This window comes from Sporobolomyces salmoneus (assembly GCF_050403485.1).
Source record: "Sporobolomyces salmoneus JCM6883 DNA, S_salmoneus_JCM6883_v1_ctg117, whole genome shotgun sequence".
NCBI classification, from domain to species: Eukaryota; Fungi; Basidiomycota; class Microbotryomycetes; order Sporidiobolales; family Sporidiobolaceae; genus Sporobolomyces; species Sporobolomyces salmoneus.
In genome coordinates this window covers 2,254-17,425 of record NW_027481046.1, presented here as the reverse complement: position 1 = coordinate 17,425, position 15,172 = coordinate 2,254, and the positions used below count along the sequence as shown (strand labels likewise).

At 51.5% G+C, this 15,172-nt stretch overlaps 6 protein-coding genes across 6 annotated transcripts; 2 read left to right on the top strand and 4 right to left on the bottom strand.

Moving 5' to 3' along the window:
* Window positions 1-382: 382 nt before the first annotated feature.
* Window positions 383-3,789, bottom strand: JCM6883_006109 (uncharacterized protein; the record flags this gene model as incomplete). The annotated part of the gene is made up of 5 exons (XM_076635597.1): window positions 383-904; window positions 966-1,304; window positions 1,375-2,100; window positions 2,170-3,266; window positions 3,333-3,789. The coding sequence occupies 5 exons, from the start codon at window positions 3,787-3,789 to the stop codon at window positions 383-385; spliced, it is 3,141 nt and encodes a 1,046-aa protein (XP_076484425.1).
* A 274-nt stretch (window positions 3,790-4,063) lies between these two features.
* JCM6883_006108 (uncharacterized protein) lies at window positions 4,064-5,394 on the top strand (the record flags this gene model as incomplete). Its single annotated transcript, XM_076635596.1, has 5 exons — window positions 4,064-4,109; window positions 4,210-4,420; window positions 4,498-4,714; window positions 4,806-4,858; window positions 4,956-5,394. 5 exons carry the CDS (start codon window positions 4,064-4,066, stop codon window positions 5,392-5,394), a joined length of 966 nt encoding a protein of 321 aa, XP_076484424.1.
* A 516-nt stretch (window positions 5,395-5,910) lies between these two features.
* On the bottom strand, window positions 5,911-7,617 carry RFC5 (replication factor C subunit 5; the record flags this gene model as incomplete). Its single annotated transcript, XM_076635595.1, has 9 exons — window positions 5,911-5,936; window positions 6,021-6,053; window positions 6,130-6,250; window positions 6,315-6,671; window positions 6,737-6,918; window positions 6,995-7,092; window positions 7,175-7,269; window positions 7,345-7,452; window positions 7,531-7,617. 9 exons carry the CDS (start codon window positions 7,615-7,617, stop codon window positions 5,911-5,913), a joined length of 1,107 nt encoding a protein of 368 aa, XP_076484423.1.
* Window positions 7,618-8,069: 452 nt separating this feature from the next.
* JCM6883_006106 (ESCO family N-acetyltransferase) lies at window positions 8,070-9,631 on the bottom strand (the record flags this gene model as incomplete). Its single annotated transcript, XM_076635594.1, has 5 exons — window positions 8,070-8,307; window positions 8,371-8,609; window positions 8,674-9,448; window positions 9,512-9,562; window positions 9,627-9,631. 5 exons carry the CDS (start codon window positions 9,629-9,631, stop codon window positions 8,070-8,072), a joined length of 1,308 nt encoding a protein of 435 aa, XP_076484422.1.
* Window positions 9,632-9,791: 160 nt separating this feature from the next.
* Window positions 9,792-11,092, bottom strand: JCM6883_006105 (uncharacterized protein; the record flags this gene model as incomplete). Its single annotated transcript, XM_076635593.1, has 9 exons — window positions 9,792-9,908; window positions 9,971-10,081; window positions 10,145-10,218; window positions 10,284-10,387; window positions 10,458-10,588; window positions 10,656-10,768; window positions 10,839-10,889; window positions 10,976-11,002; window positions 11,059-11,092. The coding sequence occupies 9 exons, from the start codon at window positions 11,090-11,092 to the stop codon at window positions 9,792-9,794; spliced, it is 762 nt and encodes a 253-aa protein (XP_076484421.1).
* A 272-nt stretch (window positions 11,093-11,364) lies between these two features.
* JCM6883_006104 (uncharacterized protein) lies at window positions 11,365-14,242 on the top strand (the record flags this gene model as incomplete). The annotated part of the gene is made up of 5 exons (XM_076635592.1): window positions 11,365-11,450; window positions 11,507-11,975; window positions 12,039-13,173; window positions 13,242-13,308; window positions 13,369-14,242. 5 exons carry the CDS (start codon window positions 11,365-11,367, stop codon window positions 14,240-14,242), a joined length of 2,631 nt encoding a protein of 876 aa, XP_076484420.1.
* Window positions 14,243-15,172: the final 930 nt, after the last annotated feature.

Below are 15,172 nucleotides of genomic sequence, written 5' to 3'. Positions count from 1 at the left end.
CTCCCATCTTGTTCTTGATTGTGCTTGAGGTTGAACTTGAGGAGACCTCGATTGGAAGAGAGCTCGAAGAGAGACTCGTCGAGGGATGGGAGAGGATGAAGCGATCGATGGAGGGGGGAAAAGTGAGCGGTCAGAGCGAAGAGTTGAAGCCAGAGCAGATTAAGAAGTCAAGCAGAGCGTAGCACGACGTTCCCAGTGCTCTCGACTTCATAACTTTTCTCGATACACTCAGTCTTACATCCTCTCCTTTCTTCCCCTCCTCTCCGCGATATCCTTTTACGTTGCGACATCCAGTGTCGCCTTCTGATGATCATACTCGAGTACCCTCTTCTTCGTCGCAAGCGAACGAGACTTCCATCTCGCTTTTCGCAGCGGTTCCCCTTCACCTCCCTTTCCACCCTTTGTACTCCGGCTTCAACCTCGCCGTTCCTTTCACCTCCTCAGTCTCCCACTGATGCTGAATGATGACCCCATCCGCTTGAGCGCCGATCAAGTAAAGCCTCAAACTCGCCTTCTCGTCTTCTTCGAAACTCCTCCTCCAAGCGCCCGTGAACCCGCCTGGGAGTAAATCCAGATATTCCTTGATCGTATCGTAAGGGATATCGTCGGAGGAGGAAGCGGTAGAGGATTCGATGAAATTCATCGTGAGGATTAGGGGAGAGTAGGAGTGGGAATCGTAGAGAGAGTTCCAGTGCTGGAGGAGCGCTGGTGGGATCGTGGCGCCGGACGAGGATGACGAGGAGTTGGGAGGAGGAGGAGTGACGGTGGGCGTTGTTGAGAGCGAGGGAGTGGGTCGATTCGTTCGTGGGTCAGTCGAGGGAGAAGGAACGACAAGAGCCGGAGGGCTATTCGTTGTCGATGATGCAGCGGGAGCAGGAGAGCTGGGCGGGTAGTCAACTCCATCCTGTGACAACTCTAGTGCGTCAGTGGACAGTAGCGAAAACTGAGCGAAAAGAGAAACTCACTCTAATTTTTACCCATTCCTGACCCTGAGTCCCCGTCTTCCCACATTCGGCGATCCCATTCTGTACCGCATCGTTCAAGTACCCGCCCCAACCAACTTCCGGTTGGAAAGGTCTCGGGTGAGTTTTTGTCGTTAATATGAATGCGATTTGCGAACAGAATGGACGGTCAAAGCGGTGTTCGTGGATCGCTCGAACGAGGGGAAGGAATCGAGTAGGGACGGGAATGGTCTTCTCCACCGCTGGTGTCGGGGTTGTGGACGTGATAGTGGAAGAAGAGGCGGGAGGAGTTGAGGTGGCCTGAGCTAAAGCCGTTTCCGTTTTGAAATCGATCAAACTCGGCTGTGAATACGCTCTGCATCAGTCTCGGCTCCCGCAGACTGAATCTGAACAGAATCACCTTTAACTTTACCCAATGAGTAAACCTCTGACCCTCGAAACTTCCCGTCTCAACCAATCCATCCTTCTGCGCCGCCAGCAAATATCTCTTGAACCCACCCGGTTCTCGGTACTCCGAAGGTCTCGTAGTCGTTCTCTCTGAGATCTTTGTCCATTCGATCCCTTCCTGAATCGATTCGGGTAACATCCCTTGAAGAGCTTTGATCAATGGATAAAATTTGATATCCACTTTCGGTTTCGTCGCTCCTCCTGGCGTGGTTGATACGGCTTGAGGCGTCGGTTGAGTCGTCGTCGTTCCTCCTCCTCCTCCGACGAGGTTCGGTAGCATCGCCTTTGTCCCTCTCGACGCTCTGAACCTCACTCTACCTTCCTTCTTCTCCCTCTCGATCAGCCCCTCAACTTCCTCTTTCGTTCCCTTCAATCTCATCCAGAAATTGAACTCCTTCCCGTTCACTCTCCCCGTTTCGATCAACCCTGCTGCCTTCGCGCCTTCGACGTAGCGTTTGAACGAACCGGGTTCGTGTGAATAGGGACGAGGGGAATAGGAAGCTACGAATCCGGCTATCGGGGTCCATTCGGGTTGAGGAGTAGAGGGGAGATGTGCGAGGAGGACCTCGAGGAGCGGGAGGTAGAGGGAGATATCGCCTTGAGGAGTTGGCGGGGTCGGGGTCGAGATTGGTTGAGCGGGAGTGGGAGCGGAAGTAGAAGGTTCCGATGATGATGATGATGCGATGCGGCTCTGTCGAATTGAGATATCGTGAGTGGATGAATTACGCAGATACAGCTGCGAAATACAGTCAGAACTCACATTCGCAATCATCCTCTTTGCCTCCTCGAGACCAATCGCCAATTCAATCCATTCAGCTCCCGCAACATCTCCTCTCCCAACTCTAACTAACCCTTCTCGACACGCCTTGTCGTAGTAGAATCTGAAATGACCCGGTTGAGGCGGGAACGGAGGGTTTGGCAGACGAGCGAGTTTCTCCCCTACGATCGCTCGGAGAGGTCGATCGACTCGGGGAGTGTGCTCAGTGGCGAATTGAACGAGTAATTGAAGGAGTGGAATGAAGTTCGTCTCATTCGAGTTCGGGCTTGAAGCGGTCGAGGGAACAGTCGAAAGTGCTTGGTTGTTATCCTTCTCTTTCGCCGCCGCTCCCGCATCTCTAACCAATTCAATCCATTCACTCCCAATCTTCTCGCCTCTTCCTAATCTAACCAACCCCCTCCTCTGTGCCTCTTTCGCATACTCCCCGAACCCAATCTCCTTCAACGGTCCATCCCTCTCCAACTTCACTTTCAACGCCTGCGGGTGTCTCAAGCGAAGGTTCTGTCCGATATCGGCACAACGAGGTTGGGGTTGGTTACGCGAGTGGAGGTAGTGGTTCAGGGTTTGGAGGAGGGGAGTGAAATCGACGGGAATTGACGAGAGGGAAGTTGGAGGAGTCGTCGAGGCGGTTAGGATGGGCCCTACGGAAATGGAAGGAGTAGACGTCGTTGAAGAGACGGAAAGAGAGGGAGAAGGAGGCGCGATGACGGGAGTCGAAGTGGGAGCGAGTCGATCAACGAGGTTTTGGAACGGAGGGAGAGAAGTGAATGGTTTATTGGAGGAAATTCCCGGTTGTTGTTGTTGTTGGTATTGTTTCTTCGGTGATTGATTGATGAACCCGTTCGATGATGGATAAGAACGAGCGGTAGGATCTCTTCCCTCGAATAAACCTTCAAATCGAACTTCTTCTAAACCCAGTTCGAGGATTCGTTCGGCGCAGAAACTCGTCGTTCTGAGCAGTAATACTTTCTCCCTGAGAGTGGATGGGTCGAGTCGCAGGAGAGTTTGAGAGTAGCCTCCGTCGTGGGTACCTCCGAGAAGAACGTGAGTACAGGTCGAGAGGAGGAAAGGTAAATGACCTATTCACGTCGGTCGATCGTTGTCAGCAGAGCTCCGAAAGATGGGAGAGCACAGAGTGAGCTTACTCTTGATTGCCTCATCAGCCGCCTGAGGTCCATTCCCTACATCACTCATCGAGAACGCATAAGGAGAACTATTGAAACCTTGGGCAAACGCTCTCATCTCTACTCCCGGGCCCAAGAAACTCGACAACCCATTCAAATTCAAGAACGAGAACGCTATAATCTCGACCGTCTTCGTCGTTTCTGCTTTGCTCGCGGTTCTCGAGAGGATGTAATGGTAGACTTTGTTTCGAAGGTCGAGAGCGGCAGATCGTCCTCCTCGATAGCCTTTCGAGGTGTAGGCTTGAGTAAAATAGTCGGCGTCGCCATCGAGGAGTACTCCGACTCGGATTGTCTTGTCTCGAGGAGGTTGAGGAGGGGAAGGAGCTGAGAGAGAAGAAGAAGGAACGGGCTCGTCGAGAGGAGGCTGAGGAGTCGAGGGTAGCGGGGTAGCACCGAATATAGTACCTAGCCAACTCATGGCCGTATACGAATGGTCGATCGAGCAGTAGTGGCGATGAAGGAGTGAAGAGTTTGATGAAGAACGAGGTCAAGTTCCTTTCTTCCTTTCTCCCCTCACCAAGCGCTCAAGCTACACTCCTATCACGATACCAGCACACTCAGTCTGACTCACAAGCGATAAGAGCGTCCTCCGCCTCCTCAACTCGACCGTTTCGATACTGCGCGCAAACAACTCTCATTCGACCTCACCACCGCGCGACTGATCGAGCAAGCCGATAGGTAGTGTTTGCAAGATGGGTCTATGGTCACGTACCTACGTCTGTTGTGCCGTTCCACTCTGTCAGTTTCTCTCCCTTCTCCCATCTCCTCCAGTTCCCTCTCCTCTTTCCCATCTCCCGCACTCCCTGCCCTTACTGAGACTCCCTCCGGAACTTCGTAGATAATTCCGGCATCTACTGTATCCTCGCTCAATTCCTCATCATTTCCCTCGTTACCGGAGTTCTCTGTTTCGCTTCCCCTTCGATCATCACCGTAACGACTCCAAACATCATCTCCTACGTCTTGGGAGTGTTGAACTTCGTCATTACGGGTTGGCAACTCGTTGGATTCTTTGGAGTCTATCGAGATCGAGTGAAATTGTTTAAAACTTAGTCAGTCGTCTCTTCCAATTTTTCATCTTCTCCTCTTCCAGAAGCGTGCTACTGACGCGCAAGCTGGGATTGAATAGCTCTCGAATCAATACCGCCCTCATCTTACTCGCTCTCCTACTCTCATTAGCGATCATCATCATTTCCGCCGTCAAACATAATACCGCGATCGATACTTGTCAACGCCTATTCTCTACCGACGCGACAGGAAACACGGGGGAAGGGATCTGTAACGTTTGGACTTGGGTACAGGTAGGGATCATGGGATTATTGTTCGTCATTGTTGGGTTATGCGAAGTGAGTCTCTCCCTCCTTCCTACCTACCTCTCTCTCGTTCGCTCGAAGCGAGCACAGAACGGAAAACTGAGCAAGGGGTTTAACGTTGTAGCTTTACTTCCTAATGTATTCCTCCATCTACTCATCCGAACAAAAACTCGATCAGTACGTTTTTCTCTCCCTCTCCTCCCTCTCCTCCCTCTCTTCCTCACCCTTCCTTCTTTTCATCCCACTAATCTCCCTCGCTCGTTTCCTCTACTAGTGCTCGATACAATTCCGTCTACTCGACCGCGGCCGAAGAGATCCGACAATCCGGACTCTGGGACGGATACGCACAACGCAACTCTTCCTCCTTCGAAGGTTTACCTCCTCCTCACGCGCAGCACGGTAGTGGATTGAGTAAATCCTCCGGCCTACGAAACGAGTTGAGTTCGAACGGGGCAGGGGGGGAATACATGGAGTCGAGAGAGTACTTGGATGAGTATGGATACAAAGGAGAAGGGGAGAAGGTTGGAGGGGATAGTTATGTGAGTGGGTATAGGGACGATGAGAGGTATGAGTATACGCATCCACAGCAGTTACAACAGGGGTATTATGGAAATGAGGGAGGAGGACGAGGGTTTAGGCCGCCTCAGGTCGATTCGACGGAGTATGAACATCAGTTGAGTTATGGACCTCCGGGACAACAGAGAAGGTATTGAGGCTACGATACGAGGTCGTTGAGTCGTCGATGGCGAGACGGCAGCTAGAAATAGACACTTTTTACTTTTGTTCGCTTCTTGTTTCTCTTTACCATCCAACTCCGCCTCTGTTTTCTCTCGGATCCCTCATCATACGAACCTCTTCCCTTGCGTTACTTTCCCTTTTGTACCTACTCTGCATATTGTTTCTCGATAAATCTCACGAGTAGTTTTCTGCGACTGTTGTAAACTTGATACCATCTTTTTCTGTCCTTGACAGTCCCGTCGAACGAGCGAGCTCTGACTGTTCCAACTCACGACCTCCATCTCTACCTGACCGAAGTCAATGGACAAGAAAGAGAGAAGCAAAACCAATTTTCATTTTTCGGAAAGAGAGCTCCTTGCGGTTTTCTTACAAACGTCAAACAAACGGGAACAGCACAGACGAGGAACGCGAATCGAGACAGAACAAGGGAACGCACGAGACGAGAACTAAAACGTGCATCGAACGAGGGCGAAAGGAAAGCGAAGCGGAGATCAACCGAGGAAACCGAGGAGTTGTTCTGTAGCATCGAATGGATCGGGATCGAGTCAGTCAGACACACACAGAAAGTAGAGGTAGATATAAGGGGAGAAGAAGGACTCACGTTTGTGAATCATCATGATTTTCGCAACGAAAGCTGATTCCTCAGAAGGAGTTTTGTCAGTTTCCAGAAGATTCTCAAGGATTCAGAACTCAAGGAATTAAAAACTGACCTTCTAGATGGAAGATCGGTTTGTTCCCTTGTCGTAACCTATGATCATAGAACGCGGCCCAATACGCAACATCCGCTTTGATTTCTTCATCTACTCGATCCAATAACCTTCTCGTGATACTCTGCACGGACATCCGTCTATCATCAGCTTCCGTCGAGATGATGAGAGGGAAAGATAAACCGCACAGATAGTACCAAAGGAGCCGGAATGCAATGAACCAACAATTCGTACAACATTCCCCTAATCTCCAATAACCTCGCCGGAGTTTGTTCACTCAACAACCTCTCGGCCGCTTTCGCCGCGTACTTCTCCCAATCGGGTCGAGGGACGACGTCCAAGTCTTTTGGGGATTGAACTCCTGTCGTGAGGAGAGAATGGGAAGGGAGAATCGTTTTGTAGGAAGGGTCTTGAGTGTAGAGTGCTTCGAGGGAGAGGAGAGCACGTCGAAGGTTACCGAGTGAGATGAGGGAGAGGAGTCGAGAGACGTGGTCCGGAAGGGGGATGTTGTCTTTTTTGGCCGTTTTTTGGAGAACATCGTCGATCTATTCAGGCGCAAAGTCTCGACTCAGCGCAGAGAGACGAATAAGAGAGAGGAATGGTTCCGTACTTGATCTTCGGAGGGAGCGCCAACTCGTAGCAATAAACACCTCGAACGAATCGGACCGATGATTTTCGCCGTCGAATTCGCACACAAGATTACTCGCAAGTTTGCCGTGAACTTCTCCATCGTCCTCCTCAATGCTGATTGTGCATCTCGAGAAAGTCCGTCCGCTTCATTGATGATCACGACTGAGCGGAAGAGCGAAATGAAAACTGGGTCAATGCGAAATTTCGTCAAGGGAGGGAACGAAGATGGTCAGCTCACCCTTGAACCTCTTCTTTGCGTTCAAGTCTACTTGTTGAGTCTGAGCAATGTCCTTTAATAGCTCTTGAACAACTTGACGATCGTAATTTCCCGCATCTCTGTTCCAATTCCACCAATTCTCACGTCAGTTTTGCCTCTTCCCTCGACTCTTCCCTCAGCTCGAGTCATGAGTGTACTTACGAAGGAGTAATCTCGATATGGTAATTCGATTGAACGACATTGATATCAATCTTTCGATTCGAAGTCGTTTTGAAAGTCCTCTGTTCAATCCTCAACTAAAACGCGCCATTCTACTCGCTGAACATACATTCCTCGTTGTCTGAAGAGTGTACGTAGCGAGAGGAACGAACCTTTTCAACTCCTGGACCAAACAATTCCCTCAAAGTCGCCATGATTCGAGTCTTCTTCCCTGCTCCTGAAGGTCCATAGAACAACGTATGCGGGAAATCTCCACTTGCCTACGCACCCCTACCCAGTCAGCTCCGTGCGTAGAGTGACGAGAGAGGAGAGATGATAGATGAGAGATGGAAACGCACGAGAGCGCGTAATCGACCAGAGAGTTCAGGGTGGTAGTCGAGATCGGAGAGAGTCTTGGGTCGGTACTTGTCGACTAGCAACGCCATCTTGAGTCGAAAGGGTAGCGGGAAGGAAGTGAAGGAGCCGGAACGCGCTCATCGGTTTCATCATCTTTCGAGCTAATCGCTTTTCCCTCGCTGTACGCTTGTGCAAATACTACATTGTTCAGAAGCGATCGAGGACGCGTCTCCTGGCGGAAGCAAAAAAAATTGGCGAAAGTTCCAGAATCTCGCTTCGCAAACAAGCTTTGCGAGCTTCCTTCGTGAAGGCAGCTCTTCATCTCCACATCCTCATCATAGCGATGACAGACGCGAGATCGTCGAGGCATCGCGATGATGGGAACGAGACGTAGAAGAGCAGCTGTGAGCGAAAGAAAGCAGAAAGGGAGTCGACAGGGCAATAAAGGCTGGATAAGTAGATTCGCATCAGTCCAACTCTCCCCACGAGCCGCGAGCTCGTTGGCAACATCAACGTCCTTCTACTCTTCCTCCTAACTTGATCATTCGACGAAAACCTTGAACGCCTCAGTCCCGGTCCACCTCGTTGCCAAATCTTTCCCTTTCCCCGTCGGTTGACTGAACGCAACATCTTCTTTCCTCCTCTCCTGTTTGATAGGACATGCGTAGAGATATCGACGAGCCATGTGATCCAACAGTCGAGAAGCGAGTCCGTGTCGACGGGAAGAAGTCGAGGTCCAGATTCGATGAACTCCGAGAAGGGTCGGTAAGGGCTCAGAGCTGTAAGCCAGATTTCGACGTGAGCGAGGTTACCTGGTAGGGCTCAGAGAAAAGTCGACTTACGAGCAAAAAATCGCACCGGAATCTTCTTCTTCGCGACCGAATTGAATCAATCCATCTTGATCCTTCTCTCCTTGACCCGTGACGACTCGATAAGCTTCTTGAATGCGTTGTACGACGGCACAGGCGACGACTTTGCGATTTGGAGTGACGAAGATGAAGAGTTTCGATTCTGAGAGTTGTTCCGGCGTCAACGGGGTCGACGAAAGTTCAGTGTCGATCGTCTCCATCACTTCATGCAGCTATTCACGACAATTTGTAGCTCATCAGTGGGAGAAGAACGGAGAAAGAACCTATGAGACTGACCCTTCGCTTGATCCCATTCTCAGCGATCGACCAATCAATCATCAATACCTTCCCCTGGTCCCTCCCGTCCCATTCGACCCCGTCCTCAAGCACCGTCACACCTTTCGCTCCATCCCCAGCTTGCGTCGTCCAATCGATCCCACTAACGACTTTCTTGTGATGTTTCGCATGGAAATTGATATCTTCCGGGGTTCTCGAGTACGAAAGGGAACAAATAGGACAGGAGAGGGTCGATCGACCGGGTGTATCGAAAGGGTCGAGGTAGAGTTGTGACAGTTTGAGAGGTTTCGAGGAGGAAGGAGATGAGGAAGAAGAGAGAGAGGAAGCGATTGTTGAAGTCGAGGTCGAACTCGTTGAGGAAGTTTGGCGGGACATCGAGCTTGATTCGTCGCCTTCATTGTCCTCGTTGTCGTTTGAGGAGAGAGGAGGGGATAGACGACGTTTCTTGTTGCGAGGTGGAGAAGCTCGAGTGAAGAATGATCTCAAATCCCCTTTCTTTGGGTTCTCTGGTTCCTCCTTCTGACTCTTCCTTTCCGGCGAGCGCTTTTTCGCTCTCAGTGTCCTTTCACTGTCCTTCGTGCCGTCTGAGATTGCTGGAGAGGAAGTCGGAGGGGTCGATGACCTGCGTTCCCTCTCTTTCCCCTTTCCCTTATCCCGACTGTTCTCCCTCAATGCTGCTTCCCATTCCAAGTTCGTGGTCGAGAGGATCGAAGACCTGAGCGGGGAAGAGGAAGAAGCGAGAACCGAGGAACTCGAAGAAGGTGCCGATGGAGTGCTGACAACGCGCGAGTGGAGGTCAACGAGCGCGTAGAAGGGTCTCAGGGTACTACCTGCTCACCTGGTGGTAGACTTGCGCGAACCGTATTGACGTTTGACGACTGGTCGATTTCTGAGATCAACAAAGATCGTCTGTCAGCTAGCGAGCGGGAGAGATCGGCTGAGTGTAGACGTACGACATAGCGATATATAGATAGAGTACTGATAGATAGCCAAGAAGTGAAGCAAGGGTTAGCAGAGGGAAGCGAGTGAAGACACAATCCTCTCTCTCTCTTCGATATTCGCACGCGAGGCGACGTGAATTAGGGACAAGAATCGAATTGTACAGGGATACAAACAAGTCACAGAGCTCTACCTTTCCCTTTCCTATCGACCTGCGGCATGGGCTCCCCAGAACTCGAAAAATCATCCGTCGAAAGTTTGAATTTCTCTCCCGTTTCTTCGACTCGAACGTCCATCTAGGCCCACGACTACCGTTAACGGTATGAGCATCGACGAGCAGAAAGCAATGAAGACATACACTGAGCATTCCGAGTCTCACTCCAGCAACAGGTGAAATCATGCTCTCTTCGTTTTCTCTCCTTTCTGAAGTCTGTCGAGTTTCGGCTGGTATCCATTCGCAAGGGTAATCCTGTACGTGAAGTGGACGACCTCAGTTTGCTTGTTGCAGACTGAAAGAAAGGTCACGACGTACACCTCTTTGAGCCGCTTTCGATTGAGGAGGAGGAGCACCTTTTCTCATTTCTAGGACTGTCGCAAACTCGGTATCTATTCGCGAAGCAGGATCAGCTCATCCACCAGATACTCAAGAGATGGATAGAGGAGGAACGTGCCATTCGGAAGCTTCTTGAGGTATGCCGTCGAAACGAACAGTTTCCTCAAACAAGCTCGAAACAAATCTTCGACGTCTCCTCGCGCCAATCCTGCTGCCGCTGGTCTGTTTAACGAGAGAGGGAATCATCAGCTCTGATGTACCAAGGCACTAAACGGAAGACACGCCAGCTTACGTGAAGTCCGAGTTGTCTTTCGGTATTTGTTCAGACGGGATTAACCATTCGAAATCGAAGACGTATCGTTCGAGCGGTGTTTGCGTAATATCGTCTTCCTTTATCACCAGTACGACTCTTTGAACCGTACCCTATCCTCCTTGGAAGGAAGTAAGTTAGGTGCAAAAAGACGAAATCAAATCGAAGGAGGAAACTGACCTTTAACAGCTCTTCTTCGACACATTCCATGATCCTACCGATGAAAGCGGTGAGTTCCGGCGCGCGAGATTGCCATACTGGTGAACCGTATTTCTTCGCGTGACGGAAAAGGTCTGTAGTCCTCGCGATCAAAGCAGTTTTGTCAGAAAAGACGACGCCCTGAGATGAAAGACGAGAGCTTACCTGCCGGATAGACCGCACGGAGGCACAAGATCAGGTGAAAAGCAACTTCGACTGTGCGAGACCATCGAGACGGCGAGGTCGGGGGAGTTAGCTTGCGAAAATAGAGTCGAGAGAAAGAAAGCAGCGAGATGACGAACGATATTCCTTCGCTAACTGAGCCGTCTCTACGCAGGAGGACAGCCATTTCGATCAGACTATCCTGAATGCAGACAGGACGAACCAGACAAACCTCGGAAGCTCAGAACTGGTGCCATACGAGAATCGAGCGGAAACGAGACGGAGATCGACCCCGACGGAACGTAGTCGTATGTCGGCCAGTATTAGAAACGCTACGAATCGAAGAGACGGTCGCTGCGATGTGCACAGATAGTCGAGTGAACGGTAGGAGGCGAAGAAGCGAAGTTGAATGATGAATAGGTTTCCACTCCCATTCTCCTCCTCTTTCGACGCGCTTTCTTCGTGGACAGAGCTGTAGATGTGAAGGAGGGCTGGCAGGGATCAAAGCAAGCAAAGACGTGTGAGAAGGATGGAAAGAAACTGGTATTTCGTCTCTCACCTCACTCTACCCCTCTTCCGCCTCACGAGAGCGCCTAGACACGGAACGAAACAGTTGTACATCTTTGTGGGAATATATTGAATGCACTGAGATACCTCAAGGGAGAACGAAGCGAGAGACAACATCTCCTCTTCTCACCATCTCGCCCGAATCGATCCCTTCCCTCCGACTACTCCCTCACGACTGCAGCTCGCGTCTCCGGACCACTTCAGACACCTCCGAAGAATCGCTCAAACCTTCAACAACTTGTCACCGTGGCTTCCGCTCATCAGCAAACCTCTGGAGGAGGAGGGGGAGGACCAACTGGAACGGGATTCAAATTGAAGTTGACGCTGGGAGGATCGACCGCTCCTCCGGCGCCAGTTCCAGCTGTTCAACCTGCACCGATTCATGCACCTAGTCAGCCCTCAGCTCACTGGTCTCAAGGAGGAGGAGGAGGAATTCCCGTTCACAGCGGACCACCGCCAGTTCAAGCTGCCGTAGCGCCTCAGTACTCGACTGGAGTCGTTCAGGAGGAAGAGAAACGCGTTTCAGCAGAAAAGTACAAGAAATTGAAGAGGAAATACCTTGAAGCGATCGAAGTCAGTCTCTTTCTCCCTGTTGGCTCTTGACTGAAAGAAAGCTGACCACCTACCGTTCCGCAGTCACGAGATGAAGCATCTCTATCCCTCTACCGAGCTCAGAAACTCATTCACCGCTTGCGAGAAGAGAAATCTTCCCTCCTCGATCGAGTTCTCGAACTCGAAATCGCCGCCGGAATCACCTCTGCCGACGTCGAAACTGCTCATCAAGCCGACTTACGTACCGAACGAGAGCTCGCGTTCCCCCTCCTGAACCCTCCCGATTTACCTTCGACGGAAGATCGACCTCGACCTCTCCCCGTTTTGACCACCTCGACAGACTTTACAAACTCGAATTACAACGCTCCTCTCGGTCCAGCTCCATTGCCGAAAACTTTCCCTCCTCGACAACGTTCCCAACACCTTCAGAGCGCGATCGCAGCTCAACGTTTGAGGGACGATTACGATTCGAAACTCGCTGCTCAAGGTCTTCAACGAGCGAGTTTCCCTGCCGTCGCCGCTCTAGGTCTCGAAGGTTCGAATATCGCGCTCACGGTCGAACGAGCGCTCGCTGGAGAACCCCTCGAAGCCGTTTCTGCCGACTATCAACCTCAACAACCTGCTCGAGGCAACAAACGACGAAGACAGAGCTCGACTGGAGGAGGAGGAGGAAAAGGTCGTTCCGCCGTCGCTCCACAAGCTTCGATTCACGTTCCCCAACAAGAACAACCTCCTCCTCTCGGTTACCTCCCAAACCCTTTCGCGTCGGCCGGAGCAGTTCCCGAGGGTTCGATGATGGCACGAAACTCTGCTGAGGCGCTCGCGGCTGCTCAAGCGAACGCGGCGGCAGAGATGCAACAGCATCAACAACTCGCTCACAACCCTTACGAAATTGCAGTCGGATCAAACAACGCCGCTTCTGCAACTCCCGGAGTCGAGTACGAGATGGATGAAGATGGAGGCGGATCCGACGTTTCACCAGGGGGAGGAGGAGCGATGTCAGAAGGAGAAGATTACAAACCGAATATCTCTGGAGCAGGAGGAGGGAGGAAAGGAGCGAGACAATCGACAGGACCGGAACGACCGACGAAGTACAAACGATCGAAAGGATCAGTGTTGACTCCGGGAGTCGTATCGATTCCGTACGTACCGAGGAATGCAGATGGAACTCCGAGGTTACCGCTCGCGGCTGGAATTATGACTTTGAATAGCTTGGGAGGTCAGTCTCTCGTCTCTCTCGCTCTCGCTCTCTCCGAATGTAGCTCAATATCTCGCTCTCTGCTGTAGTCGTTACGAATCAGGAAGGATTTACGACGGAACGTTACATCTTCCCCATCGGTTACGAAGCAGTTCGGCGAGTTTCTTCTTCTGTCCTCTTCAATAAACCAAAACTAATTCTCCTTGACCCGATCAGTCGCTACCCCTCGATGGTCAACAAGACTGCCGATGCCGAATACGCTTGCCGAATCGCCGACGGAGGACAAGGAGGACCTCGTTTCGAACTTCATCCTTCCGATCAACCCGGAGTCGTCATTCACGCTTCGACTCCGACGGGAGCTTGGGCTCAAGTTGTCAAAGCTGCGAACAAACTTCGAGAACGTAACCATTCGAATTCGGTTTCGGGTCCCGATTATTTCGGTTTGAGTAACAACCTCGTCAAGGCGTTGATTCAGGAGTTACCGGGAGCGAATTTGGCACCAGGCTACGTCCCTCAAACGTTCGTCGAAGATCTCGCCCCGGCAGCTGCACCGGTCAAAGGAAAGAAGGGGAAGAAGGCAGGAGGAAGGAGAAAATTGAAAGCTGCCATGGGGGACGAAGGGGAAGATTACTCGTCGTACGGGATCGATGTCGAAGAGGGAGGAGCCTACGATACGAGCGGATACGGGAACGGAATCGGTGAAACATACACTCGTGAAGGTTCCTACGATTCGGATTCTTACCCTGCCTCGGCATCTCCCGAACACTCGACGGGATACGGAGGAGGAGGAGGAGGAGTCGCAGGTGGACCCGAATACTCGAATCCAGCTTCTCTCGCGAATCTCTTACAAGGAGGAGGAGCCGGAGGAGCTCAATCCGACCCTTACTCGATTCCTGGATTCGGAGCTCCGAGTGCACCAACGGCACCTTTCGATCCTTACGCAATTCCTCCAGCTCAACCCGCCTATGGAGCGATCGATCCTGCGTTCGGTGGAGGAGGAGGAGCAGCGTACAACCCGACAGGATCGTACGGAGCTTACGATTTACCAGGAGGTCAAGCTTACGCGAGTTCCGAAGCTTCTTCAACCTAAATCCTCATCTCCTTGACGCCTCTCGCATATTCATAACTCGGTACTTTCGTAACTGCCTCCTCAATCATTTTGAATCGAAAACAAAATCAGTTTCTGGACGACGACGATGCTCATAACCGTTGTAAGAGAGGGAGAGGCTGTCGCTCTGGGCTTTTTCCGCTCTGGAAACGACATCTAGCTCTGGTTCTGTCTCTCACCCCTCTCTCCCCACTTTCACCCCAACCGCTTCATCCTCTCCCGTCCCTCGACGAGTCTTCTCTTCGAGCTCTCATTCCAACCGAGGCCTCCTCAAGTTCAAGCTCAAGCACACCTCAAGATCTAGATGGGAGAGGGACGAACACAATCTCAGTCTCCTTCACTCTCTGAAGCAGACAAAGACGAAGCGAAGATCAAATATTCGAAAGGAACTTTTCTCTCTTCCCCCTCTCTTCAGGGCTCATCTCGTTCAAGTTTCAGACGAGTATGTGGCAGTAATAAGAGGGGTACATCTCTCAGCCGTTCAGACTTCTTCGCTGCTCGTGCGAGCTTGCGTTTCTGATTGGAGGACTTCAGATCACTCCGCGGACGACTGCGACCGCTCATGCCTCTCTTCCAGTCTGTTACTCGAGCCGCTCTCTTCCTCTCTTTTTTTCCCTTTTGCTCACAACTGTCGTCTTCCCTTCTCTCTCCCATGAGGAAGAAAGGAAAGGAGGGGAATTTCCCCCTCTTGAGGTAAGTCTCTCGCTCTCTCCTCTCGTGCCCGTTAGTCAAACGCTGACGCCTCTCCCCTCCGCCTCGACCATCTCCTAGACCTTATTCGAGTACGACAGCACGACCGCTTCATGATTAAGATGGCAATTCGGCGATGTAAGTTCAGATCTGGACCTCCTCGAAGTGTCGTCCTCTGATCGCTGAAGCGCACTTTCTCCAGCACGCTCTTCTTTCCCTTCC